The sequence below is a fragment of the Salvelinus fontinalis genome, chromosome 32, assembly GCF_029448725.1.
Source record: "Salvelinus fontinalis isolate EN_2023a chromosome 32, ASM2944872v1, whole genome shotgun sequence".
Classification (NCBI taxonomy): domain Eukaryota; kingdom Metazoa; phylum Chordata; class Actinopteri; order Salmoniformes; family Salmonidae; genus Salvelinus; species Salvelinus fontinalis.
Window position 1 is genome coordinate 30723297 of NC_074696.1, and position 20125 is coordinate 30743421.

A 20125-nucleotide genomic window follows, 5' to 3' on the forward strand; every position below is an offset into this window, starting at 1 on the left:
GTCTCTCTCTGTCTGTCTCTCTGTCTGTCTCTCTGTCTGTCTCTGTTTCTGTCTCTGTTTCTGTCTCTGTTTCTGTCTCTGTTTCTGTCTCTGTTTCTGTCTCTGTCTCTCTCTGTCTCTGTCTCTCCCTGTCTCTGTCTCTCTCTGTCTCTGTCTCTCTCTGTCTCTGTCTCTCTCTGTCTCTGTCTCTCTCTGTCTCTGTCTCTCTCTGTCTCTGTCTCTTTCTGTCTCTCTCTGTCTGTCTCTGTTTCTGTCTCTCTCTGTCTGTCTCTGTTTCTGTCTCTGTCTTTCTCTGTCTCTCTCTGTTTCTGTCTCTCTCTGTTTCTGTCTCTCTCTGTTTCTGTTTCTGTCTCTGTCTCTGTTTCTCTCTCTGTTTCTCTCTCTGTTTCTGTCTCTGTTTCTGTTTCTGTCTCTGTTTCTGTCTCTGTCTCTGTCTCTGTTTCTGTTTCTGTCTCTGTTTCTGTCTCTGTTTCTGTCTCTGTCTCTCTCTTGTCTCTCTCTGTCTCTCTGTGTCTCTGTCTCTCTGTCTCTCTCTGTCTTTCTGTCTCTCTGTCTCTCTCTCTGTCTTTCTCTATCGCTCTCTCTCTCTTTATCTCTCAATTCAATTCGCTTTATCGGCATGACGTAACAATGTACTTATTGCCAAAGCTTATTTTGGATATTTACAATATAAAAATAAATAAAAATGAGAATCAAAATTGTCAACGGGACAACAGTAACAACAATAACCAAGGGTCAAAATAACCATACATTCAACAATAACAATAAACATACAGTAGAGGACATGTGCAGGTTGATTGGTCTGTCAGACACTGTCCCTCAACTTATGGCAGGCAGCAATGTAGTGCGCTGCCAACCCACAGCTCTCTGCGTCCTCCCCCATCAGGACGGGGAGCCTACTCTCATCAGAGAGGTCTTTGAAACCTTGAATAAGGGTTTCAAATTTGGGGAAATGACACACTCTAATTGTTTTATATTTTTTACATTTTGTCAGGAAATGCAGCTCCGTCTCAGGTTCTGCTGTTGTGCAGTGGTTGCACAGCCTTTCCTCTACAGGGAGACAGGTTTTCCTATGTCTACCCTTCTCAATGGCAAGGCTGTGCTGACTGAGCCTGTACTTTGTCAAGGTTTTTCTAAGGTTTTGATCAGTAATCATGGTCAAATATTTAGCCACGGTGTGCTGTCGATTTAGGGCCAGATAGCACTGCATTTTGCTTTGTGTTTGTGCTTGTGTTTCCCAATAAGCAATATAGTTCTGTTTTGACTGTGTTGTAATTTGGTTTATCCTGATTGTTTTATTCTGATCGTCTCTCTGTCTCTGTCTCTGTCTCTCTCTCCCTGTCTTTCTGTCTCTCTGTCTCTCTGTCTCTGTATCTGTCTCTGTCTCTCTCTTTCTCTCTCTGTCTCTCTCTCTCTCTCTCTGTGAGTCTGAAGGCATGTTCCTCCACGCTGGGATGGGTATTATTTCTGTGGCAACAGTTTCTAATAAGGAACAGTGAAAAAAAAAGCGCCCTGCTCTCACCCCCCTGTGATTATTATTATATTATAGTCTGCTGACACAACATGGGTTTTGTTTCCTTTCTATCAAGTCAATTTCTATTTCAGTTGTGCTTAGTTGCAGAAAAGGCAACGATGGTAACTTTAGTGTGATGCAGCTGTCTCGATTAGCTTTGGTCTCATCAGTCTCCCTGGACATCATGACTTTCTCTAAACTGTCATTCATCTCAGAGCCCAGAACCAAATCAAGTGGAGCTGGCAGACGGACATGAACGTTCACGTTAAACACTCTGTCACCAGAGATTAAACTGACGTAAATATGTTAGAACTGCCAGAGGCAAGGAACTTATTAGGGGAAAACCCCAGTGTTTTTATTTAACATGGCCTGTCTACAGGGATATTACATTGGAGCAAAACAACACATGCATATAATGTTAAAAGTAGGTTTAGAAAACGTGAAAAGGGGTCCTGGTGGGCAGAGTGAACACAGGTCATGCAGCCACTTCATATCTTTTATACAGCTTAGAGCCTAGCCTAAAATGGGGCTACTTTACTATTAATTAGCTTGTTAGAAAGCGAGACAGAAATCGACTTTTGGAATGTGCTGGTTGGTGCCTGGTGCTCAGTGGAATTTGGTGCTCAGTGGAATTTGGTGCTCAGTGGAATTTGGTGCTCAGTGGAATGTGGTGCTTGGTGCTCAGTGGAATGTTGTGCCTGGTGCTCAGTGGAATGTGGTGCTTGGTGCTCAGTGGAATGTGGTGCCTGGTGCTCAGTGGAATGTCGTGCTTGGTGCTCAGTGGAATGTGGTGCTTGGTGCTCAGTGGAATATGGTGCTTGGTGCTCAGTGGAATGTGGTGCTTGGTGCTCAGTGGAATGTGGTGCTTGGTGCTCAGTGGAATGTGGTGCTTGGTGCTCAGTGGAATGTCGTGCTTGGTGCTCAGTGGAATGTGGTGCCTGGTGCTCAGTGGAATGTGGTGCCTGGTGCTCAGTGGAATGTGGTGCTTGGTGCTCAGTGGAATGTGGTGCCTGGTGCTCAGTGGAATGTGGTGCTTGGTGCTCAGTGGAATATGGTGCTTGGTGCTCAGTGGAATGTGGTGCTTGGTGCTCAGTGGAATGTGGTGCTCAGTGGAATGTGGTGCTTGGTGCTCAGTGGAATGTAGTGCCTGGTGCTCAGTGGAATGTGCTGCCTGGTGCTCAGTGGAATGTCGTTCCTGGTGCTCAGTGGAATGTCGTTCCTGGTGCTCAGTGGAATGTGGTGCCTGGTGCTCAGTGGAATGTGGTGCCTGGTGCTCAGTGGAATGTGGTGCCTGGTGCTCAGTGGAATGTGGTGCCTGGTGCTCAGTGGAATGTGGTGCCTGGTGCTCAGTGGAATGTGGTGCCTGGTGCTCAGTGGAATGTGGTGCCTGGTGCTCAGTGGAATGTGGTGCCTGGTGCTCAGTGGAATGTGGTGCCTGGTGCTCAGTGGAATGTGGTGCCTGGTGCTCAGTGGAATGTGGTGCCTGGTGCTCAGTGGAATGTGGTGCCTGGTGCTCAGTGGAATGTGGTGCCTGGTGCTCAGTGGAATGTGGTGCCTGGTGCTCAGTGGAATGTGGTGCTTGGTGCTCAGTGGAATGTCGTTCCTGGTGCTCAGTGGAATGTGGTGCCTGGTGCTCAGTGGAATGTCATTCCTGGTGCTCAGTGGAATGTCGTTCCTGGTGCTCAGTGGAATGTGGTGCCTGGTGCTCAGTGGAATGTGGTGCCTTTTGCTCAGTGGAATGTCGTTCCTGGTGCTCAGTGGAATGTGGTGCCTGGTGCTCAGTGGAATGTGGTGCTTGGTGCTCAGTGGAATGTCGTTCCTGGTGCTCAGTGGAATGTGGTGCCTGGTGCTCAGTGGAATGTCGTTCCTGGTGCTCAGTGGAATGTGGTGCCTGGTGCTCAGTGGAATGTGGTGCCTGGTGCTCAGTGGAATGTGGTGCTCGGTGCTCAGTGGAATGTGGTGCTCGGTGCTCTGTGGAATGTGGTGCTCGGTGCTCAGTGGAATGTGGTGCTTGGTGCTCAGTGGAATGTGGTGCTCAGTGGAATGTAGTGGTTGGTGCTCAGTGGAATGTGGTGCTTGGTGCTCAGTGGAATGTAGTGGTTGGTGCTCAGTGGAATGTGGTGCTTGGTGCTCAGTGGAATGTGGTGCTTGGTGCTCAGTGGAATGTGGTGCTTGGTGCTCAGTGGAATGTGGTGCTTGGTGCTCAGTGGAATGTGGTGCTTGGTGCTCAGTGGAATGTGGTGCTTGGTGCTCAGTGGAATGTGGTGCTTGGTGCTCAGTGGAATGTGGTGCTTGGTGTTCAGTGGAATGTGGTGCTTGGTGCTCAGTGGAATGTGGTGCTTGGTGCTCAGTGGAATGTGGTGCTTGGTGCTCAGTGGAATGTGGTGCTCAGTGGAATGTGGTGCTTGGTGCTCAGTGGAATGTGGTGCTTGGTGCTCAGTGGAATGTGGTCCTTGGTGCTCAGTGGAATGTGGTGCCTGGTGCTCAGTGGAATGTGGTGCTTGGTGCTCAGTGGAATGTGGTGCTTGGTGCTCAGTGGAATGTGGTGCTTGGTGCTCAGTGGAATTTGGTGCTCAGTGGAATGTGGTGCTTGGTGCTCAGTGGAATGTGGTGCTTGGTGCTCAGTGGAATGTGGTGCTTGGTGCTCAGTGGAATGTGGTGCTTGGTGCTCAGTGGAATGTGGTGCTTGGTGCTCAGTGGAATGTGGTGCTTGGTGCTCAGTGGAATGTGGTGCTTGGTGCTCAGTGGAATGTGGTGCTTGGTGCTCAGTGGAATGTGGTGCTTGGTGCTCAGTGGAATGTCATGCTTGGTGCTCAGTGGAATTTGGTGCTCAGTGGAATTTGGTGCTCAGTGGAATGTGGTGCTTGGTGCTCAGTGGAATGTGGTGCTTGGTGCTCAGTGGAATTTGGTGCCTGGTGCTCAGTGGAATGTGGTGCTTGGTGCTCAGTGGAATGTGGTGCTTGGTGCTCAGTGAAATGTGGTGCTTGGTGCTCAGTGGAATTTGGTGCTCAGTGGAATTTGGTGCTCAGTGGAATTCGGTGCTCAGTGGAATGTGGTGCTTGGGGCTCAGTGGAATGTGGTGCTTGGTGCTCAGTGGAATGTGGTGCTTGGTGCTCAGTGGAATGTGGTGCTTGGTGCTCAGTGGAATGTGGTGCCTGGTGCTCAGTGGAATGTGGTGCCTGGTGCTCAGTGGAATGTGGTGCTTGGTGCTCAGTGGAATGTGGTGCTTGGTGCTCAGTGGAATGTGGTGCTTGGTGCTCAGTGGAATGTGGTGCTTGGTGCTCAGTGGAATGTGGTGCTTGGTGCTCAGTGGAATGTGGTGCCTGGTGCTCAGTGGAATGTGGTGCCTGGTGCTCAGTGATATCTGGTGCTTGGTCTCTCGTTTTCTTTCTCTTCTCTCCCTCTCCCTCCTCTTTTTCTCGCTCTCTCGCTCCCTTTCTCTCTCTCTCTCCTCTTTCTCTCTCTTTCTCTCTCTTTCTCTCTTTGTCTCTCTCGCTCACATTTTGCTGCTGGGTAATCAGTTATAAACCGTCTGCAGTATGCTGTGTTTGTGTTTATTTCCTAGCTGTGCTCTCCCCTTTGTCATGTAAATGTAATGTTCTATTAAGCAGATTGATGCTGAGCCATAAAACAAGGGATCCTGTAATGGAGACTGTGGTGAAAGGTGACAGAGTTGGAGCGGTGTTTGTCAGACCATGAGACATCCAGAAAATCGGTCTTCTCACAAAATCGTCTGAGCGGTTTGAGCCTCTCACGAACATGATGGTGTTCTCTGTTTTGCTCTACGACCCCCACAAGCATCTTGGAACTCGTCTGAAGTCAGTACTGCCGATCTGCCAACTTCTGTATGTAGCTTGCGAACAGTTTGGGCTACACACTGATATGACCCCTCTGACCTCTCGGTTGTTATGCTCTAGGACGCCCACAGGCCTCACAAGACTTGTCTGAAGGTCCCCCGGTACCATTCGAAAAAATGCATGGAAGTATATGGAAACTAACAAATGTTTCCTGATCTTTCGTGTAACTCTCAGCTATAGGATAGACACTTCAGAACAAACTTCCTTTAGAATAGTTTTGGGGGCGCTATCTGATGTGAATCTGTTTTTCAATGCGTTTGTATGGGCTAATAGCAGTAAGGCCACATTTTAAAATGTTTAATCAAATATATATATATTTTCATTCTCCAAGGGGTCTTAATAATGCCTATATCTGTTTCAGCTGTAAATATGCATACAGAGAGATAAAGGTGTGTGTGTTTGGATAAAGGTGTGTGTGTTTGGATAAAGGTGTGTGTGTTTGGATAAAGGTGTGTGTGTTTGGATAAAGGTGTGTGTGTTTGGATAAAGGTGTGTGTGTTTGGATAAAGGTGTGTGTGTTTGGATAAAGGTGTGTGTGTTTGGATAAAGGTGTGTGTATTTTACCATATTTGTGGGGACCAGAAGTTTTCACAAGGAACATTTTGACAACTGGGGACATTTCGACTGTCCCCACAAGGGTAGTAAAACAAACGTGTATGTATGTGCTTGGTGTGTACGAAACAATAAAAGCTTACTAGCTAGATAGTAAATGTAATTGATTGAATTGTGTATTCTGTTTTCTCCCAGTGCGATAGTGTAGCTACTGCAGGGGTCTATTTGTGTGAAGATGCTCAGAGCCAGCGAACCTAGCCCTCTTTGTTTCTATATAAACATCAGTGTGTTGTTTCAATTGTTTTTGTTGTATTTAATTACATTTCCAGGCAGGAGTCAGGCTGAGAATCCCATTAGAACAGGGTGAATATACAGTATTTGCACACATTGCCTGTGATGGTAGACTGGCTTGGGAGCACATGTTGTGGGAATGTTTGGTTTAATACATAGAGTTTTCCTTTCAAATGTGAAAAGACGGGATGCAGCAATGTGTTATACAAGATGTGTACTGCTTATTTGAATGGGATAACACAGTAATAGTGGCAGTTGATTTGTTGAAATTGTTCTCGTATATGTTGTTACTGTCAATGGTTATTTTAACATGTTGTAGCTTTGTTACATTCCTCTCCTGTATTAGTCTAGGCATTCCAATTGGCCCGCTATCTAAATTGATTCAGGAGTTTATGAATAGCAAAAATGCTTGGCAGAAAATAGCAGGTGTGATTTGCGAAGCGATGGTTAACTGGGCTGTCGAAAGTCTTAAGTGGCCCCTGGGCAAAAGACCCAGAGAGAGAGGGAGAGACAGGAAGAGAGAGAGAGAGAGAGGGAGGGACAGGAAGAGAGAGAGAGAGAGAGGGACAGGAAGAGAGAGAGAGAGGGAGGGACAGGAAGAGAGAGAGAGAGAGAGGGACAGGAAGAGAGAGAGAGAGGGAGGGACAGGAAGAGAGAGAGAGAGAGAGGGACAGGAAGAGAGAGAGAGGGAGGGACAGGAAGAGAGAGAGAGAGAGAGGGGGGGACAGGAAGAGAGAGAGAGAGAGAGGGACAGAAAGGGAGAGACAGAGAGGGCAAGGTCAAGGGGGGCGAGACCCAGAGAAAGCAGTAGAGGAGATGGGTAATACCAACTGGCTGTTGGTAGGTGGAACATTTAGGAAGCAGTTTGAATATTACGGGGGCTTCAACTTCAAAAGCTGTTGATTTGTGTGTGTGGGTATCTGGGGGAGGAGGGAAAGTAAATGAGTAGCAGAGAGAGGGAGATATGGGTAATATATCTCCTATGTCTCATTAGGCGCGCAATGAGTCTCAAACAGGAACCGTTTCAACACTTGAAACAGACCACACCCAACTCTGCCAGGGCTTGTTCTCACAGCACAGCAGCACGTATAGTGAACTCTAAAACCGTCTCAAAGCAACCACTCCTCATTAATGTACTGCTTATGAATGTGTTATGTATAGGTTATGAATGGATTATGAAGTCCTTATGTAGGTGCCCTTCAAATAAAGAGTTACCTTAATTACTTATAGTTTTATGAAACTCACAAATCTCAAATCTTCAGACGTTAATTCCTCTGTTAGTTTACATCATTTTTCTTATGTCACTACTGGAATCCGTAGCTGCATTCTGTTGTATGAAATGGACTCAGTTGAGACGGAGAGAAACCATATAAAGCCTGCTATCCTGAGGCAACAGATACACCTGTGTGATGAGGCAGTGTGGTTGTGCTCCTCACATTCCAGCACTAAAGAGCTTTCTGCTCCAGGATACTGTGTGATGAGGCAGTGTGGTCGTGCTCCTCACATTCCAGCACTAAAGCGCTTTCTGCTCCAGGATACTGTGTGATGAGGCAGTGTGGTCGTGCTCCTCACATTCCAGCACTAAAGAGCTTTCTGCTCCAGGATACTGTGTGATGAGGCAGTGTGGTCGTGCTCCTCACATTCCAACACTAAAGCTCTCTCTGCTCCAGGATACTGTGTGATGAGGCAGTGTGGTCGTGCTCCTCACATTCCAGCACTAAAGCTCTCTCTGCTCCAGGATACTGTGTGATGAGGCAGTGTGGTCGTGCTCCTCACATTCCAGCACTAAAGCTCTCTCTGCTCCAGGATACTGTGTGATGAGGCAGTGTGGTCGTGCTCCTCACATTCCAGCACTAAAGCTCTCTCTGCTCCAGGATACTGTGTGATGAGGCAGTGTGGTCGTGCTCCTCACATTCCAGCACTAAAGCTCTCTCTGCTCCAGGATACTGTGTGATGAGGCAGTGTGGTTGTGCTCCTCACATTCCAGCACTAAAGCTCTCTCTTCTCCAGGATACTGTGTGATGAGGCAGTGTGGTCGTGCTCCTCACATTCCAGCACTAAAGCTCTCTCTTCTCCAGGATACTGTGTGATGAGGCAGTGTGGTCGTGCTCCTCACATTCCAGCACTAAAGCTCTCTCTGCTCCAGGATACTGCGTGATGAGGCAGTGTGGTCGTGCTCCTCACATTCCAGCACTAAAGCTCTCTCTGCTTCAGGATACTGTGTGATGAGGCAGTGTGGTCGTGCTCCTCCCATTCCAGCACTAAAGCTCTCTCTGCTCCAGGATACTGTGTGATGAGGCAGTGTGGTCGTGCTCCTCACATTCCAGCAGTAAAGCTCTCTCTGCTCCAGGATACTGTGTGATGAGGCAGTGTGGTCGTGCTCCTCACATTCCAGCACTAAAGCTCTCTCTGCTCCAGGATACTGTGTGATGAGGCAGTATGGTCGTGCTCCTCCCATTCCAGCACTAAAGCTCTCTCTGCTCCAGGATACTGTGTGATGAGGCAGTGTGGTCGTCCTCCTCACATTCCAGCACTACAGCTCTCTCTGCTCCAGGATACTGTGTGATGAGGCAGTGTGGTCGTGCTCCTCACATTCCAGCACTAAAGCTCTCTCTGCTCCAGGATACTGTGTGATGAGGCAGTGTGGTCGTGCTCCTCACATTCCAGCACTAAAGCTCTCTCTGCTCCAGGATACTGTGTGATGAGGCAGTGTGGTCGTGCTCCTCCCATTCCAGCACTAAAGCTCTCTCTGCTCCAGGATACTGTGTGATGAGGCAGTGACACCAGCAGACCTGGGTTTAAACACTTCAGCTGGACTTGATTAAGCCTCAATGAACCAATAGAACAGTTGCAAAAGTGCAACCCCCGCCAGGCAGGCTAAAGCAAACACTCAAAAGTATTACAACAAATAGTCCAAGTAGTATTTGAACCCTGGTTTGCCTACTACTACTAAAATGTTTGATTTCCAAACGGCGCCAACAGGCGTACTCTACTGGTCAAACCTTCAATCTCGAGACGACTACTCGAGGTTTGTCGACACAGTGTTTGATTTCATTTCACCAGGGAACTGAGAGAGTCATGGTGGATCGGCCTACATCAGCGTTGATAGCGGGTCCTCTGGCTGTGTGTCTGTATGTTGATGCTGTCTGTTTGATTAATGGATGAATGGATTGGCTGCTCGGGTGTCCATAACAGGCTGCTGGGAGTCAGATACAGTACACCCTTAGCAGGTAATGATAGATACAGCATTACATCCATAGCAGGCCAGGGTGCCAGATTCACCCACTGTGATCCATCACTGTATGAACGTGGGGATAAGGAGGTGAATCGACTGTGAAAATGTATGTTGTGTGTGAGGGCTGTTAGACTCTGTCAGAATGCAGGCAACTGTTAGTGCTTGTTTCCCCCCCCCCACCCTGCTCATGCACTGTGCCTCCTCTCTCAGCACGACCCAGCAATAACATATATAGTTCCTTGTGTGTGTGTGTGCGGATGAATGGATATATGGATCCATCCTCTCTGACTACTAAACACAACGGGTTAACAGTTTACACACCGATTCATCAGTGCTTTGTAAATCAATACGATAGTAGTAGCTTTCCTTCCTCGCTTTTCAACTAAGGTGTACAAATAGACGAGCAAACTGAGAGACAAGTGTTCAGTCTTTCTTTCTGCCTCTTCTTCCTGAATTGAAATGGCATTGACCCCAATCCTGGCCTCATCGTACCCAGCCAGCTTGTTACAGTACTGAAGCTTTGATGGTGTGAATGAAAAGCAATAAAAGCTTATTAGAGTGAGTTATTTCCAGACATGTTTGATATTAAAGAGACAGTGCAGATTCCATTTCATGTAGTTATTCCCTCCGCGTGAGTGTCCATGCAGTGTTCCAGGAAACGTTTCAGGGACCGTCACATCGAAGGGAATAACTTCAAGGGAGAAAAAGTACTCAAATATTTATTTACAAAGCGCTGATGAATCAGTGTGGAAACTGTTAGCCGGTGCTGTGTAGGACTGTAGCAGAGCAATGAGAGGATCCATATATATATATATACACTGCTCAAAAAAATAAAGGGAACACTTAAACAACACAATGTAACTCCAAGTCAATCACACTTCTGTGAAATCAAACTGTCCACTTAGGAAGCAACACTGATTGACAATAAATTTCACATGCTGTTGTGCAAATGGAATAGACAAAAGGTGGAAATTATAGGCAATTAGTAAGACACCCCCCAAAAAGGAATGGTTCTGCAGGTGGTGACCACACACCACTTCTCAGTTCCTATGCTTCCTGGCTGATGTTTTGGTCACTTTTGAATGCTGGCGGTGCTTTCACTCTAGTGGTAGCATGAGACGGAGTCTACAACCCACACAAGTGGCTCAGGTAGTGCAGCTCATCCAGGATGGCACATCAATGCGAGCTGTGGCAAAAAGGTTTGCTGTGTCTGTCAGCGTAGTGTCCAGAGCATGGAGGCGCTACCAGGAGACAGGCCAGTACATCAGGAGACGTGGAGGAGGCCGTAGGAGGGCAACAACCCAGCAGCAAGACCGCTACCTCCGCCTTTGTGCAAGGAGCTACACTGCCAGAGCCCTGCAAAATGACCTCCAGCAGGCCACAAATGTGCATGTGTCTGCTCAAACGGTCAGAAACAGACTCCATGAGGGTGGTATGAGGGCCCGACGTCCACAGGTGGGGGTTGTGCTTACAGCCCAACACCGTGCAGGACGTTTGGCATTTGCCAGAGAACACCAAGATTGGCAAATTCGCCACTGGCGCCCTGTGCTCTTCACAGATGAAAGCAGGTTCACACTGAGCACATGAGCACATGTGACAGAGTCTGGAGACGCCGTGGAGAACGTTCTGCTGCCTGCAACATCCTCCAGCATGACCGGTTTGGCGGTGGGTCAGTCATGGTGTGGGGTGGCATTTCTTTGTGGGGCCGCACAGCCCTCCATGTGCTCGCCAGAGGTAGCCTGACTGCCATTAGGTACCGAGATGAGATCCTCAGACCCCTTGTGAGACCATATGCTGACACATGCACATTTGTGGCCTGCTGGAGGTCATTTTGCAGGGCTCTGGCAGTGCACCTCCTTGCACAAAGGCGGAGGTAGCGGTCCTGCTGCTGGGTTGTTGCCCTCCTACGGCCTCCTCCACGTCTCCTGATGTACTGGCCTGTCTCCTGGTAGCGCCTCCATGCTCTGGACACTACGTTGACAGACACAACAAACCTTTTTGCCACAGCTCGCATTGATGTGCCATCCTGGATGAGCTGCACTACCTGAGCCACTTGTGTGGGTTGTAGACTCCGTCTCATGCTACCACTAGAGTGAAAGCACCGCCAGCATTCAAAAGTGACCAAAACATCAGCCAGGAAGCATAGGAACTGAGAAGTGGTGTGTGGTCACCACCTGCAGAACCATTCCTTTTTTGGGGGTGTCTTGCTAATTGCCTATAATTTCCACCTTTTGTCTATTCCATTTGCACAACAGCATGTGAAATTTATTGTCAATCAGTGTTGCTTCCTAAGTGGACAGTTTGATTTCACAGAAGTGTAATTGACTTAGAGTTACATTGTGTTAAGTGTTCCCTTTATTTTTTTGAGCAGTGTATATATATCTATATATATAGATATATAGATATATATATAGATATGTGTGTGTGTGTATGTATGTATGTATGTATGTATGTATGTATGTATGTATGTATGTATGTATGTATGTATGTATTTATAGTACCTAGCATTTCGCTGCACTTGCAATAACATCTGTAAATCTGAACTTTGATTTGACACACACACACACACACTGTATAAATGGTGGTATGGTTTGTTCTAATACATCATTCAGTATCCTACTCTGTTTCACACCCATGTTTTATGCTCCATTGCCCAGGCGAGCCGGGCAACATCTACAGGGCCTGTTTTGTTCTGTTCGCTCCAACAGGGTCCTCTTTGGCAATGACAAGGAGCGGCAAAGGAGCGGAATGTTCGCTAATGAGACTGGTACTCAGGCTAGCAACACTCCACCACGTTTCATATTCACCCTGGGCTTCTGAAGTGTTGAACCTTTCGGCTGTCTCTTTAATCTGGAATGGATGAATGGCCAGGAGCCTCGAGGTACAGAGGGAGGCTAGGGCGTGTCCCAACTTTTGACCAGGGTCCCATATTGAGGAAGTGCAATGTGAAGGGAGTAGGGTGCCGCTTGGAAACAACTGAGATGGCTGCAGCTCAGTTATCCTCAGCTCTTTCAGGCATATTTCACATGTCATTGGCTATATGAGGAGGATACCTGAGAGGCAGACCTGGGGTTGTGAGAGGCTCAGTTGATCATTTATATTATAGACATACCCTTCTTCCTGCTTCTCCTTCTTCCTGCTTCGGACTAAAGTTTTAATTTCCCAAGGTGCACGCCGGTGGTTTACTTTACTCTCCGTAAACCCACCAAGTCCTGGGCTCAGAATATGGAGATGTGAGAGTGTGTGTGTGTGTTGCTCGGGGCTTAGGCTCTGCCAGGTCTTCTTGTGTGATAGTTGAATGCGTTTAGAGATTGGACTGTCAAAATGGAGATGGAAGACTGTAGTGTGTTTGGTAACATAGCTGTTTCCCACCTGTTTCATTGTAATCCCCATCTCAGAATCCCTCCTCCACTGCCAAATGACACTGTGCTACTCTGTCTTCCCTGACAAGCTAGTACATGATCTGCTGAATCGGGACCATCTTGTATCTCATTATAGGGTCTTTCAAGGTACTTTCTAATAGCACAATCCTGTGCAATGGTAATGAGAACCACAGGAGGTATTGAGAAGGACTGGCTATAGACTAAAATGGTTCATGTAAGGAATAGAAAGAGATTTAAAAACCAGAAGAGTGCATACAATACAATTAATCACGGAGCGCATCAGTGTGTCCCCTATATTCATTTAGCAGCGGTGGTCCGCTGTATTCATTTAGCAGCGGTGGTCCTCTGCTGCTCAATTGTTGCTACTGCTGCAAACAATATGATGTCGTTTAAAAAAATATGTTTTGAAAATATTACTTTAGACTTAACACATTTTTAACGTTCAGTATTATTTCCACTTCCCTGAATTCTATTTACATATTACTCAAGTACCCACAGAATTATAATGATGTATTTGTAAAGTATTTTCTGACTTTAATGAACAGAAAGAGGATGACAGTGGGGAAAGATTATGTCAAAGGGCAGTAGGCTGTATTCCAACCTACTGTATGCTGACACCGTAGAAATGTGCTGGAGGCTGTGGCTTAGAGCGCTAGAGAAACCTCGGCCACCCACGTACTTGAACTCATATTTGTCTGTGTGTTGTATGTACATTTGTTGCTCAGACATGTAATGCATCAGTTTCTCTGATGTGTTGTTCTATGTCCTCAGAGTTCCGGTGGGTCCAGGGAGATGTGTGTGAGGTCCAGCTGATGGTCTACAACCCCATGCCCTTTGAACTCCGCGTGGAGCACATGGTGAGGGAAGCATTACTTCTGGATACTACAACAACACCACAACTTAATAAAAGTCCCTGAAAAGAAGTTGTCAGGGCCCCTCGGGGTAAAATAAACTGCCCTCATCACATCAGGGGCAAGCCATTGAACAGTGATAATGTCTTGCAGTTATCTTTGATGACCTCGTTAAAGTCGAGCTAAAAGCCCTGTTCGGACACTTTAATGCAGTCATGATGGTACAGGACAGGGCCAGAACAAACTGGGCCATCCTTCTCCGCTGACACTAAGTGTACTGGAACAATGTAGGAAGGAGTGAACCCATGTGGCGTTATTACGGTTTATAGTTCTCATGCTATTTATCCACACTGCCGCTAATAAGGTAATGAGAGGAAATGGCCATTCTCTTCTCTCCTTTTTCTTATTCTCTCCGGGTGCTTGCACTCAGTCACACACACTTCTATTGTCTTTCTTGATATCTCTGTGTGGTTCAAGCTCTCTCTCTCAGGATCACTCATGCATTTGATTGTTGAATCAAACCGCTTTGCTACTGGATGATGGAAGTGTTTGTTTACAGATGCACTGATGTGGCACAGACTGCATTGAGACGCACAGCAATCATCTGCCTCTGTCTGTCTACACGCACACACACACACAACAGCCGTACTGTACCGTCACGAGACGCTGCTCGCTGTGTGCCTGAAACTGATGCAGCCCTTAATTGGACACTAGAGCGCGAAGGGCATATGTGTGTGTGTGTTTAATGTCTGACTGTGCACAATGACAGGAGCCCCAGGGCCTGTCATGTCCAAGGTGTTGCTGTATGTACCTGGATGGACCTGGGTAATTAGCAACCTCTGGCATGTCGGAGCAGAGTGAAGTGTCTCTCTCTCTCTGTGTGTGTGTGTGTATATGTGTGTTTAAAACACGTGTTTTGAAGCGCCAGGAGAGTGGAAGGTCAAACCGCGATGAGGGATTATTTTCTTTGCTGTCGAGGGGGTCCTAAAACTGTCACTTAGTCAGCGAAGACACACACACACACACACACACACACACATCATTAGCCACTGACTCCCCACCTGCGGATGGATAGATGGAAGTACAGATGGAGACAGAGACGCCCGTCCTGTTTTACTTCCATGGCAGCTGGCAGCCTTAGGGGTTATGTGATACAGTACAGGTGGCATGCAGGGTGACTTGGCCTAAACACAAACTATGGTGTTCATCATGACCTGACTTGACCTAAGTTCACACAAAATGTTTTATATTCAGTACTTTAGTTGCGCTTGATTGAGCATTCCTGGCACAATGAAACCAATGGAATAGTCCCAAAAGTGAAAAAAACTGTTCATCTGTCACTCCAGGCAACCTCAATCAGACTATGAAAGTAATTAAATAATATTTGAACCCAGATCTGTTGATAGCAGTGACAGGCAGGCTGCTGCTGAGTGTTCCTCGCCTAATGCAGGAACCATGGAGGAGATAGATGGAGGAGATGGATGGAGGGGATGGATGAAGGGGATGGATGAAGGGGATGGATGAAGGGGATGGATGAAGGGGATGGATGAAGGGGATGGATGAAGGGGATGGATGGAGGGGATGGATGGAGGGGATGGATGGAGGGGATGGATGGAGGGGATGGATGGAGGGGAGAGAAGGAGGGGAGAGAAGGAGGGGAGAGCCGGAGGGGAGAGATGGAGGGGAGAGATGGAGGGGAGAGATGGAGGGGAGAGATGGAGGGGAGAGATGGATGGAGGGGAGAGATGGATGGAGGGGATGGATGGAGGGGAGAGATGGAGGGGAGAGATGGAGGGGAGAGATGGAGGGGAGAGATGGTTTGAAAGATGGAAGGGAGAGATGGTTTGAGAGATGGAGAGGAGAGATGGTTTGAGAGATGGAGGGGAGAGATGAAGGGGAGAGATGGAGAGATGGAGGGGAGAGATGGAGAGATGGAGGGGAGAGATGGTTTGAAAGATGGAGGGGAGAGATGGTTTGAAAGATGGAGGGGAGAGATGGTTTGAGAGATGGAGGGGAGAGATGGTTTGAGAGATGGAGGGGAGAGATGGTTTGAGAGATGGAGGGGAGAGATGGTTTGAGAGATGGAGGGGAGAGATGGTTTGAGAGATGGAGGGGAGAGATGGTTTGAGAGATGGAGAGGAGAGATGGTTTGAGAGATGGAGGGGAGAGATGGTTTGAAAGATGGAGGGGAGAGATGGTTTGAGAGATGGAGGGGAGAGATGGTTTGAGAGATGGAGGGGAGAGATGGTTTGAGAGATGGAGGGGAGAGATGGTTTGAGAGATGGAGGGGAGAGATGGTTTGAGAGATGGAGGGGAGAGATGGTTTGAGAGATGGAGGGGAGAGATGGTTTGAGAGATGGAGGGGAGAGATGGTTTGAGAGATGGAGGGGAGAGATGGTTTGAGAGATGGAGGGGAGAGATGGTTTGAGAGATGGAGGGGAGAGATGGTTTGAGAGATGGAGGGGAGAGATGGTTTGAGAGATGGAGGGGAGAGATGGTTTGAGAGATGGAGAGGAGAGATGGTTTGAGAGATGGAGGGGAGAGATGAAGGGGAGAGATGGAGAGATGGAGGGGAGAGATGGAGGGGATGGATGAAGGGGAGAGATGAAGGGGAGAGATGAAGGGGAGAGATGAAGGGGAGAGATGAAGGGGAGAGATGAAGGGGAGAGATGAAGGGGAGAGATGAAGGGGAGAGATGAAGGGGAGAGATGAAGGGGAGAGATGAAGGGGAGAGATGGAGGGGAGAGATGGTTTGAAAGATGGAGGGGAGAGATGGTTTGAAAGATGGAGGGGAGAGATGGTTTGAAAGATGGAGGGGAGAGATGGTTTGAAAGATGGAGGGGAGAGATGGTTTGAGAGATGGAGAGGAGAGATGGTTTGAGAGATGGAGGGGAGAGATGAAGGGGAGAGATGGTTTGAGAGATGGAGGGGAGAGATGAAGGGGAGAGATGGTTTGAGAGATGGAGGGGAGAGATGAAGGGGAGAGATGGAGGGGAGAGATGGAGGGGAGAGATGGTTTGAGAGATGGAGGGGAGAGATGGAGGGGAGAGATGGTTTGAGAGATGGAGGGGAGAGATGGAGGGGAGAGATGGTTTGAGAGATGGAGGGGAGAGATGGTTTGAGAGATGGAGGGGAGAGATGGTTTGAGAGATGGAGGGGAGAGATGGTTTGAGAGATGGAGGGGAGAGATGGAGGGGAGAGATGAAGGGGAGAGATGAAGGGGAGAGATGGTTTGAGAGATGGTTTGAGAGATGGTTTGAGAGATGGTTTGAGAGATGGTTTGAGAGATGGAGGGGAGAGATGGTTTGAGAGATGGAGGGGAGAGATGGTTTGAGATGGTTTGAGAGATGGAGGGGATAGATGGTTTGAGAGATGGAGGGGAGAGATGGTTTGAGAGATGGAGGGGAGAGATGGTTTGAGAGATGGAGGGGAGAGATGAAGGGGAGGGATGGTTTGAGAGATGGAGGGGAGAGATGGTTTGAGAGATGGAGGGGAGGGATGGTTTGAGAGATGGAGGGGAGGGATGGTTTGAGAGATGGAGGGGAGGGATGGTTTGAGAGATGGAGGGGAGAGATGGTTTGAGAGATGGAGGGGAGAATTATGTGAGGTTTTATGTGTTGTTGGAGGTGCATCTTGGTCAGTTTAGCTCAGAAAATGCCGCCCTAGTCAATTTGCCAGCATAGGTGGCAGCCTAATCCTACCTAATGAGCGTGCTGGCCTTGCTCCCACCTCATAAACAATCTCACATTGGATAGGAATGTAAGATGGAGGGGAGAGATGGTTTGAGAGATGGAGGGGAGAGATGGTTTGAGAGATGGAGGGGAGAGATGGTTTGAGAGATGGAGGGGAGAGATGGTTTGAGAGATGGTTTGAGAGATGGAGGGGAGAGATGGTTTGAGAGATGGAGGGGAGAGATGGAGGGGAGAGATGGAGGGGAGAGATGGAGGGGAGAGATGGTTTGAGAGATGGAGGGGAGAGATGGTTTGAGAGATGGAGGGGAGAGATGGTTTGAGAGATGGAGGGGATGGATGAAGGGGAGAGATGGAGGGGATGGATGAAGGGGAGAGATGGAGGGGATGGATGAAGTGGAGAGATGGAGGGGATAGATGAACGAGAGAGACGGAGGGGATGGATGAAGGGGAAGGTTGGAGGGGAGAGATGGAAGGGGTAGATAGAGAGATGGAGATGGAGAGGTGGAGGTACTCACCTAAAAAGCCCACATGCCACTGGTTGAGAGAAGTGGTCATTGTTTTTGGGCAGAATTATGTGAGGTTTTATGTGTTGTTGGAGGTGCATCTTGGTCAGTTTAGCTCAGAAAATGCCGCCCTAGTCAATTTGCCAGCATAGGTGGCAGCCTAATCCTACCTAATGAGCGTGCTGGCCTTGCTCCCACCTCATAAACAATCTCACATTGGATAGGCATGTAAGTGGTTATTTACCTGAGGGGGAAATTAAGTTGTTTGTGAACTTGCAGAGATCTCTTAGTTATTATTGATTATCAGTATAGATAAAAGTAGTATCACCTGGTGTGAGTGACATCTTACATGTTTGTCTTCTTTTGAAGTTCTGTAATTCATTTCAATTTTAGTGTTCAAGGATGGAAGACTCAAACTATTATTATGGATGTTGATCATTTGGTGTGCAAAATGAGAAACTAGAATGAATCATCCATATTTGAGAGGCTGCTGCTCAGACGAGCCCATGTGTTCTGTCTGGTTGTCCCTCTCCACAGAGTGAGGTCTTTAGCCTCGACAAACACATTCTGAAGGAAAGGTTACCCTAAATTATAATGAAGTGACGTCCCTATCAGGGCTGGCTCATTAGTGTCTGACTATCTGTGAATATTGTTTACTAGATTGCTTTATTTTACCTCTGCAATTGATTAATCAATTTACTGTGTCGTCACATTCTAGTATTAATCACTGCATTGTAATAGAGAAGGAAATGAAAGTATTAGTGTCACGTATGCTCCCTCTTCTGCCTCTAGGTCACCAGGCTGCTCGTTATGGTGCACACCTGTCACCAGCGTTACGGGCACCAGCGCCTCATGACACTCACCTGCACTCAATCACCTCCTTGATTATCTTCCCTATATACGTCACTCCCCTTGGTTCCTTCCCCAGGCGTTATTGTTTCCGTTTCAGTTTCATGTCTATGCGTGTTTCTTGTTTTGTATTATGTTTCATTTATTGATTAAATCACTCACTCCCTGAACTTGCTTCCTGACTCTCAGCACAAATCGTTACAATTAGAAATACATTGACAGTACCAGTCAAAAGTGTGGACAAGCCTACTCATTCCAGGGTTTTTCTTTATTTTTACTAGTTTCTACGTTGTAGAATAATAGGGAAGACAAGGTGAGTGCTACCATCAGTCCTGTGTCATGCCAACAGTAAAGCATCCTGAGACCATTCATGTGTGGGGTTGCTTCTCAGCCAAGGGAGTGGGCACAGCCATGAATAAAGAATGGTACCAACACATCCTCCAAGAGCAACTTCTCCCAACCATCCAGGAACAGTTTGGTGACGAACAATGCCTTTTCCAGCATGATGGAGCACCTTGCCATAAGGCAAAAGTGATAACTAATTGACTCGGGGAACAAAACATCGATATTTTGGGTCCATGTCCAGGAAACTCCCCAGACCTTAATCCCATTGAGAACTTATGGTCAATCCTCAAGAGGCGGGTGGACAAACAAAAACCCACAAATTCTGACAAACTCCAAGCATTGATTATGCAAGAATGGGCTGCCATCAGTCAGGATGTGGCCCAGAAGTTAATTGACAGCATGCCAGGGCGGATTGCAGAGGTCTTGAAAAAGAAGACTCAACACTGCAAATATTGACTCTTTCCATCAACTTCATGTAATTGTCAATAAAAGCCTTTGACACGTATGAAATGCTTGTAATTATACTTCAGAATTCCATAGTAACATCTAACAAAAATATCTAAAGACACTGAAGCAGCAAACTTTGTGGAAATTAATATTTGTGTCATTCTCAAAACTTTTGGCCACGACTGTACAATGTAGAAAATATGAAAAATAAAGAAAAACCCTTGAATGAGTAGGTGTGTCCAAACTGTTGACTGGTACTTTACATGATGCCGTGACGATGAGAGAAGTATTAGGTTACTGAACCATGCAGTTCTTACGATATGATCAGGCTAACTACGCACGCATGCATGCACGCATGCATGCATGCATGCACGCAGCGCACGCACGTACACACACACACACACACACACACACACACACACACACACACAGACTGATCGTTAACAATAGCGAGTCGGGCTAATTAACCTTTTCAAGAATGGATGCAAATGAGTTATTTCCAATAGGTTAACTTTGATATTTGTTTTCCAATAAAGGGGTGTAATCTTTATTCTCTCTCTAAAGTAGCAAGAGGGATGGCTTTGTAAATAACTGTCATGCCACCACA

General features: G+C 47.3%; 1 protein-coding gene across 5 annotated transcripts in view; it reads left to right on the forward strand.

Annotated features, from left to right (window-relative positions):
* LOC129831073 (trafficking protein particle complex subunit 9-like) overlaps positions 1-20125 on the forward strand; it is a 364192-nt gene that overhangs the window by 82681 nt on the left and 261386 nt on the right. For all 5 annotated transcript variants that reach the window (XM_055894093.1, XM_055894098.1, XM_055894095.1 and 2 more), the window contains one exon: positions 13603-13688. In XM_055894093.1, the coding sequence (XP_055750068.1) occupies positions 13603-13688 (86 nt within the window). The remainder of the gene's footprint in view (positions 1-13602; positions 13689-20125) is intronic.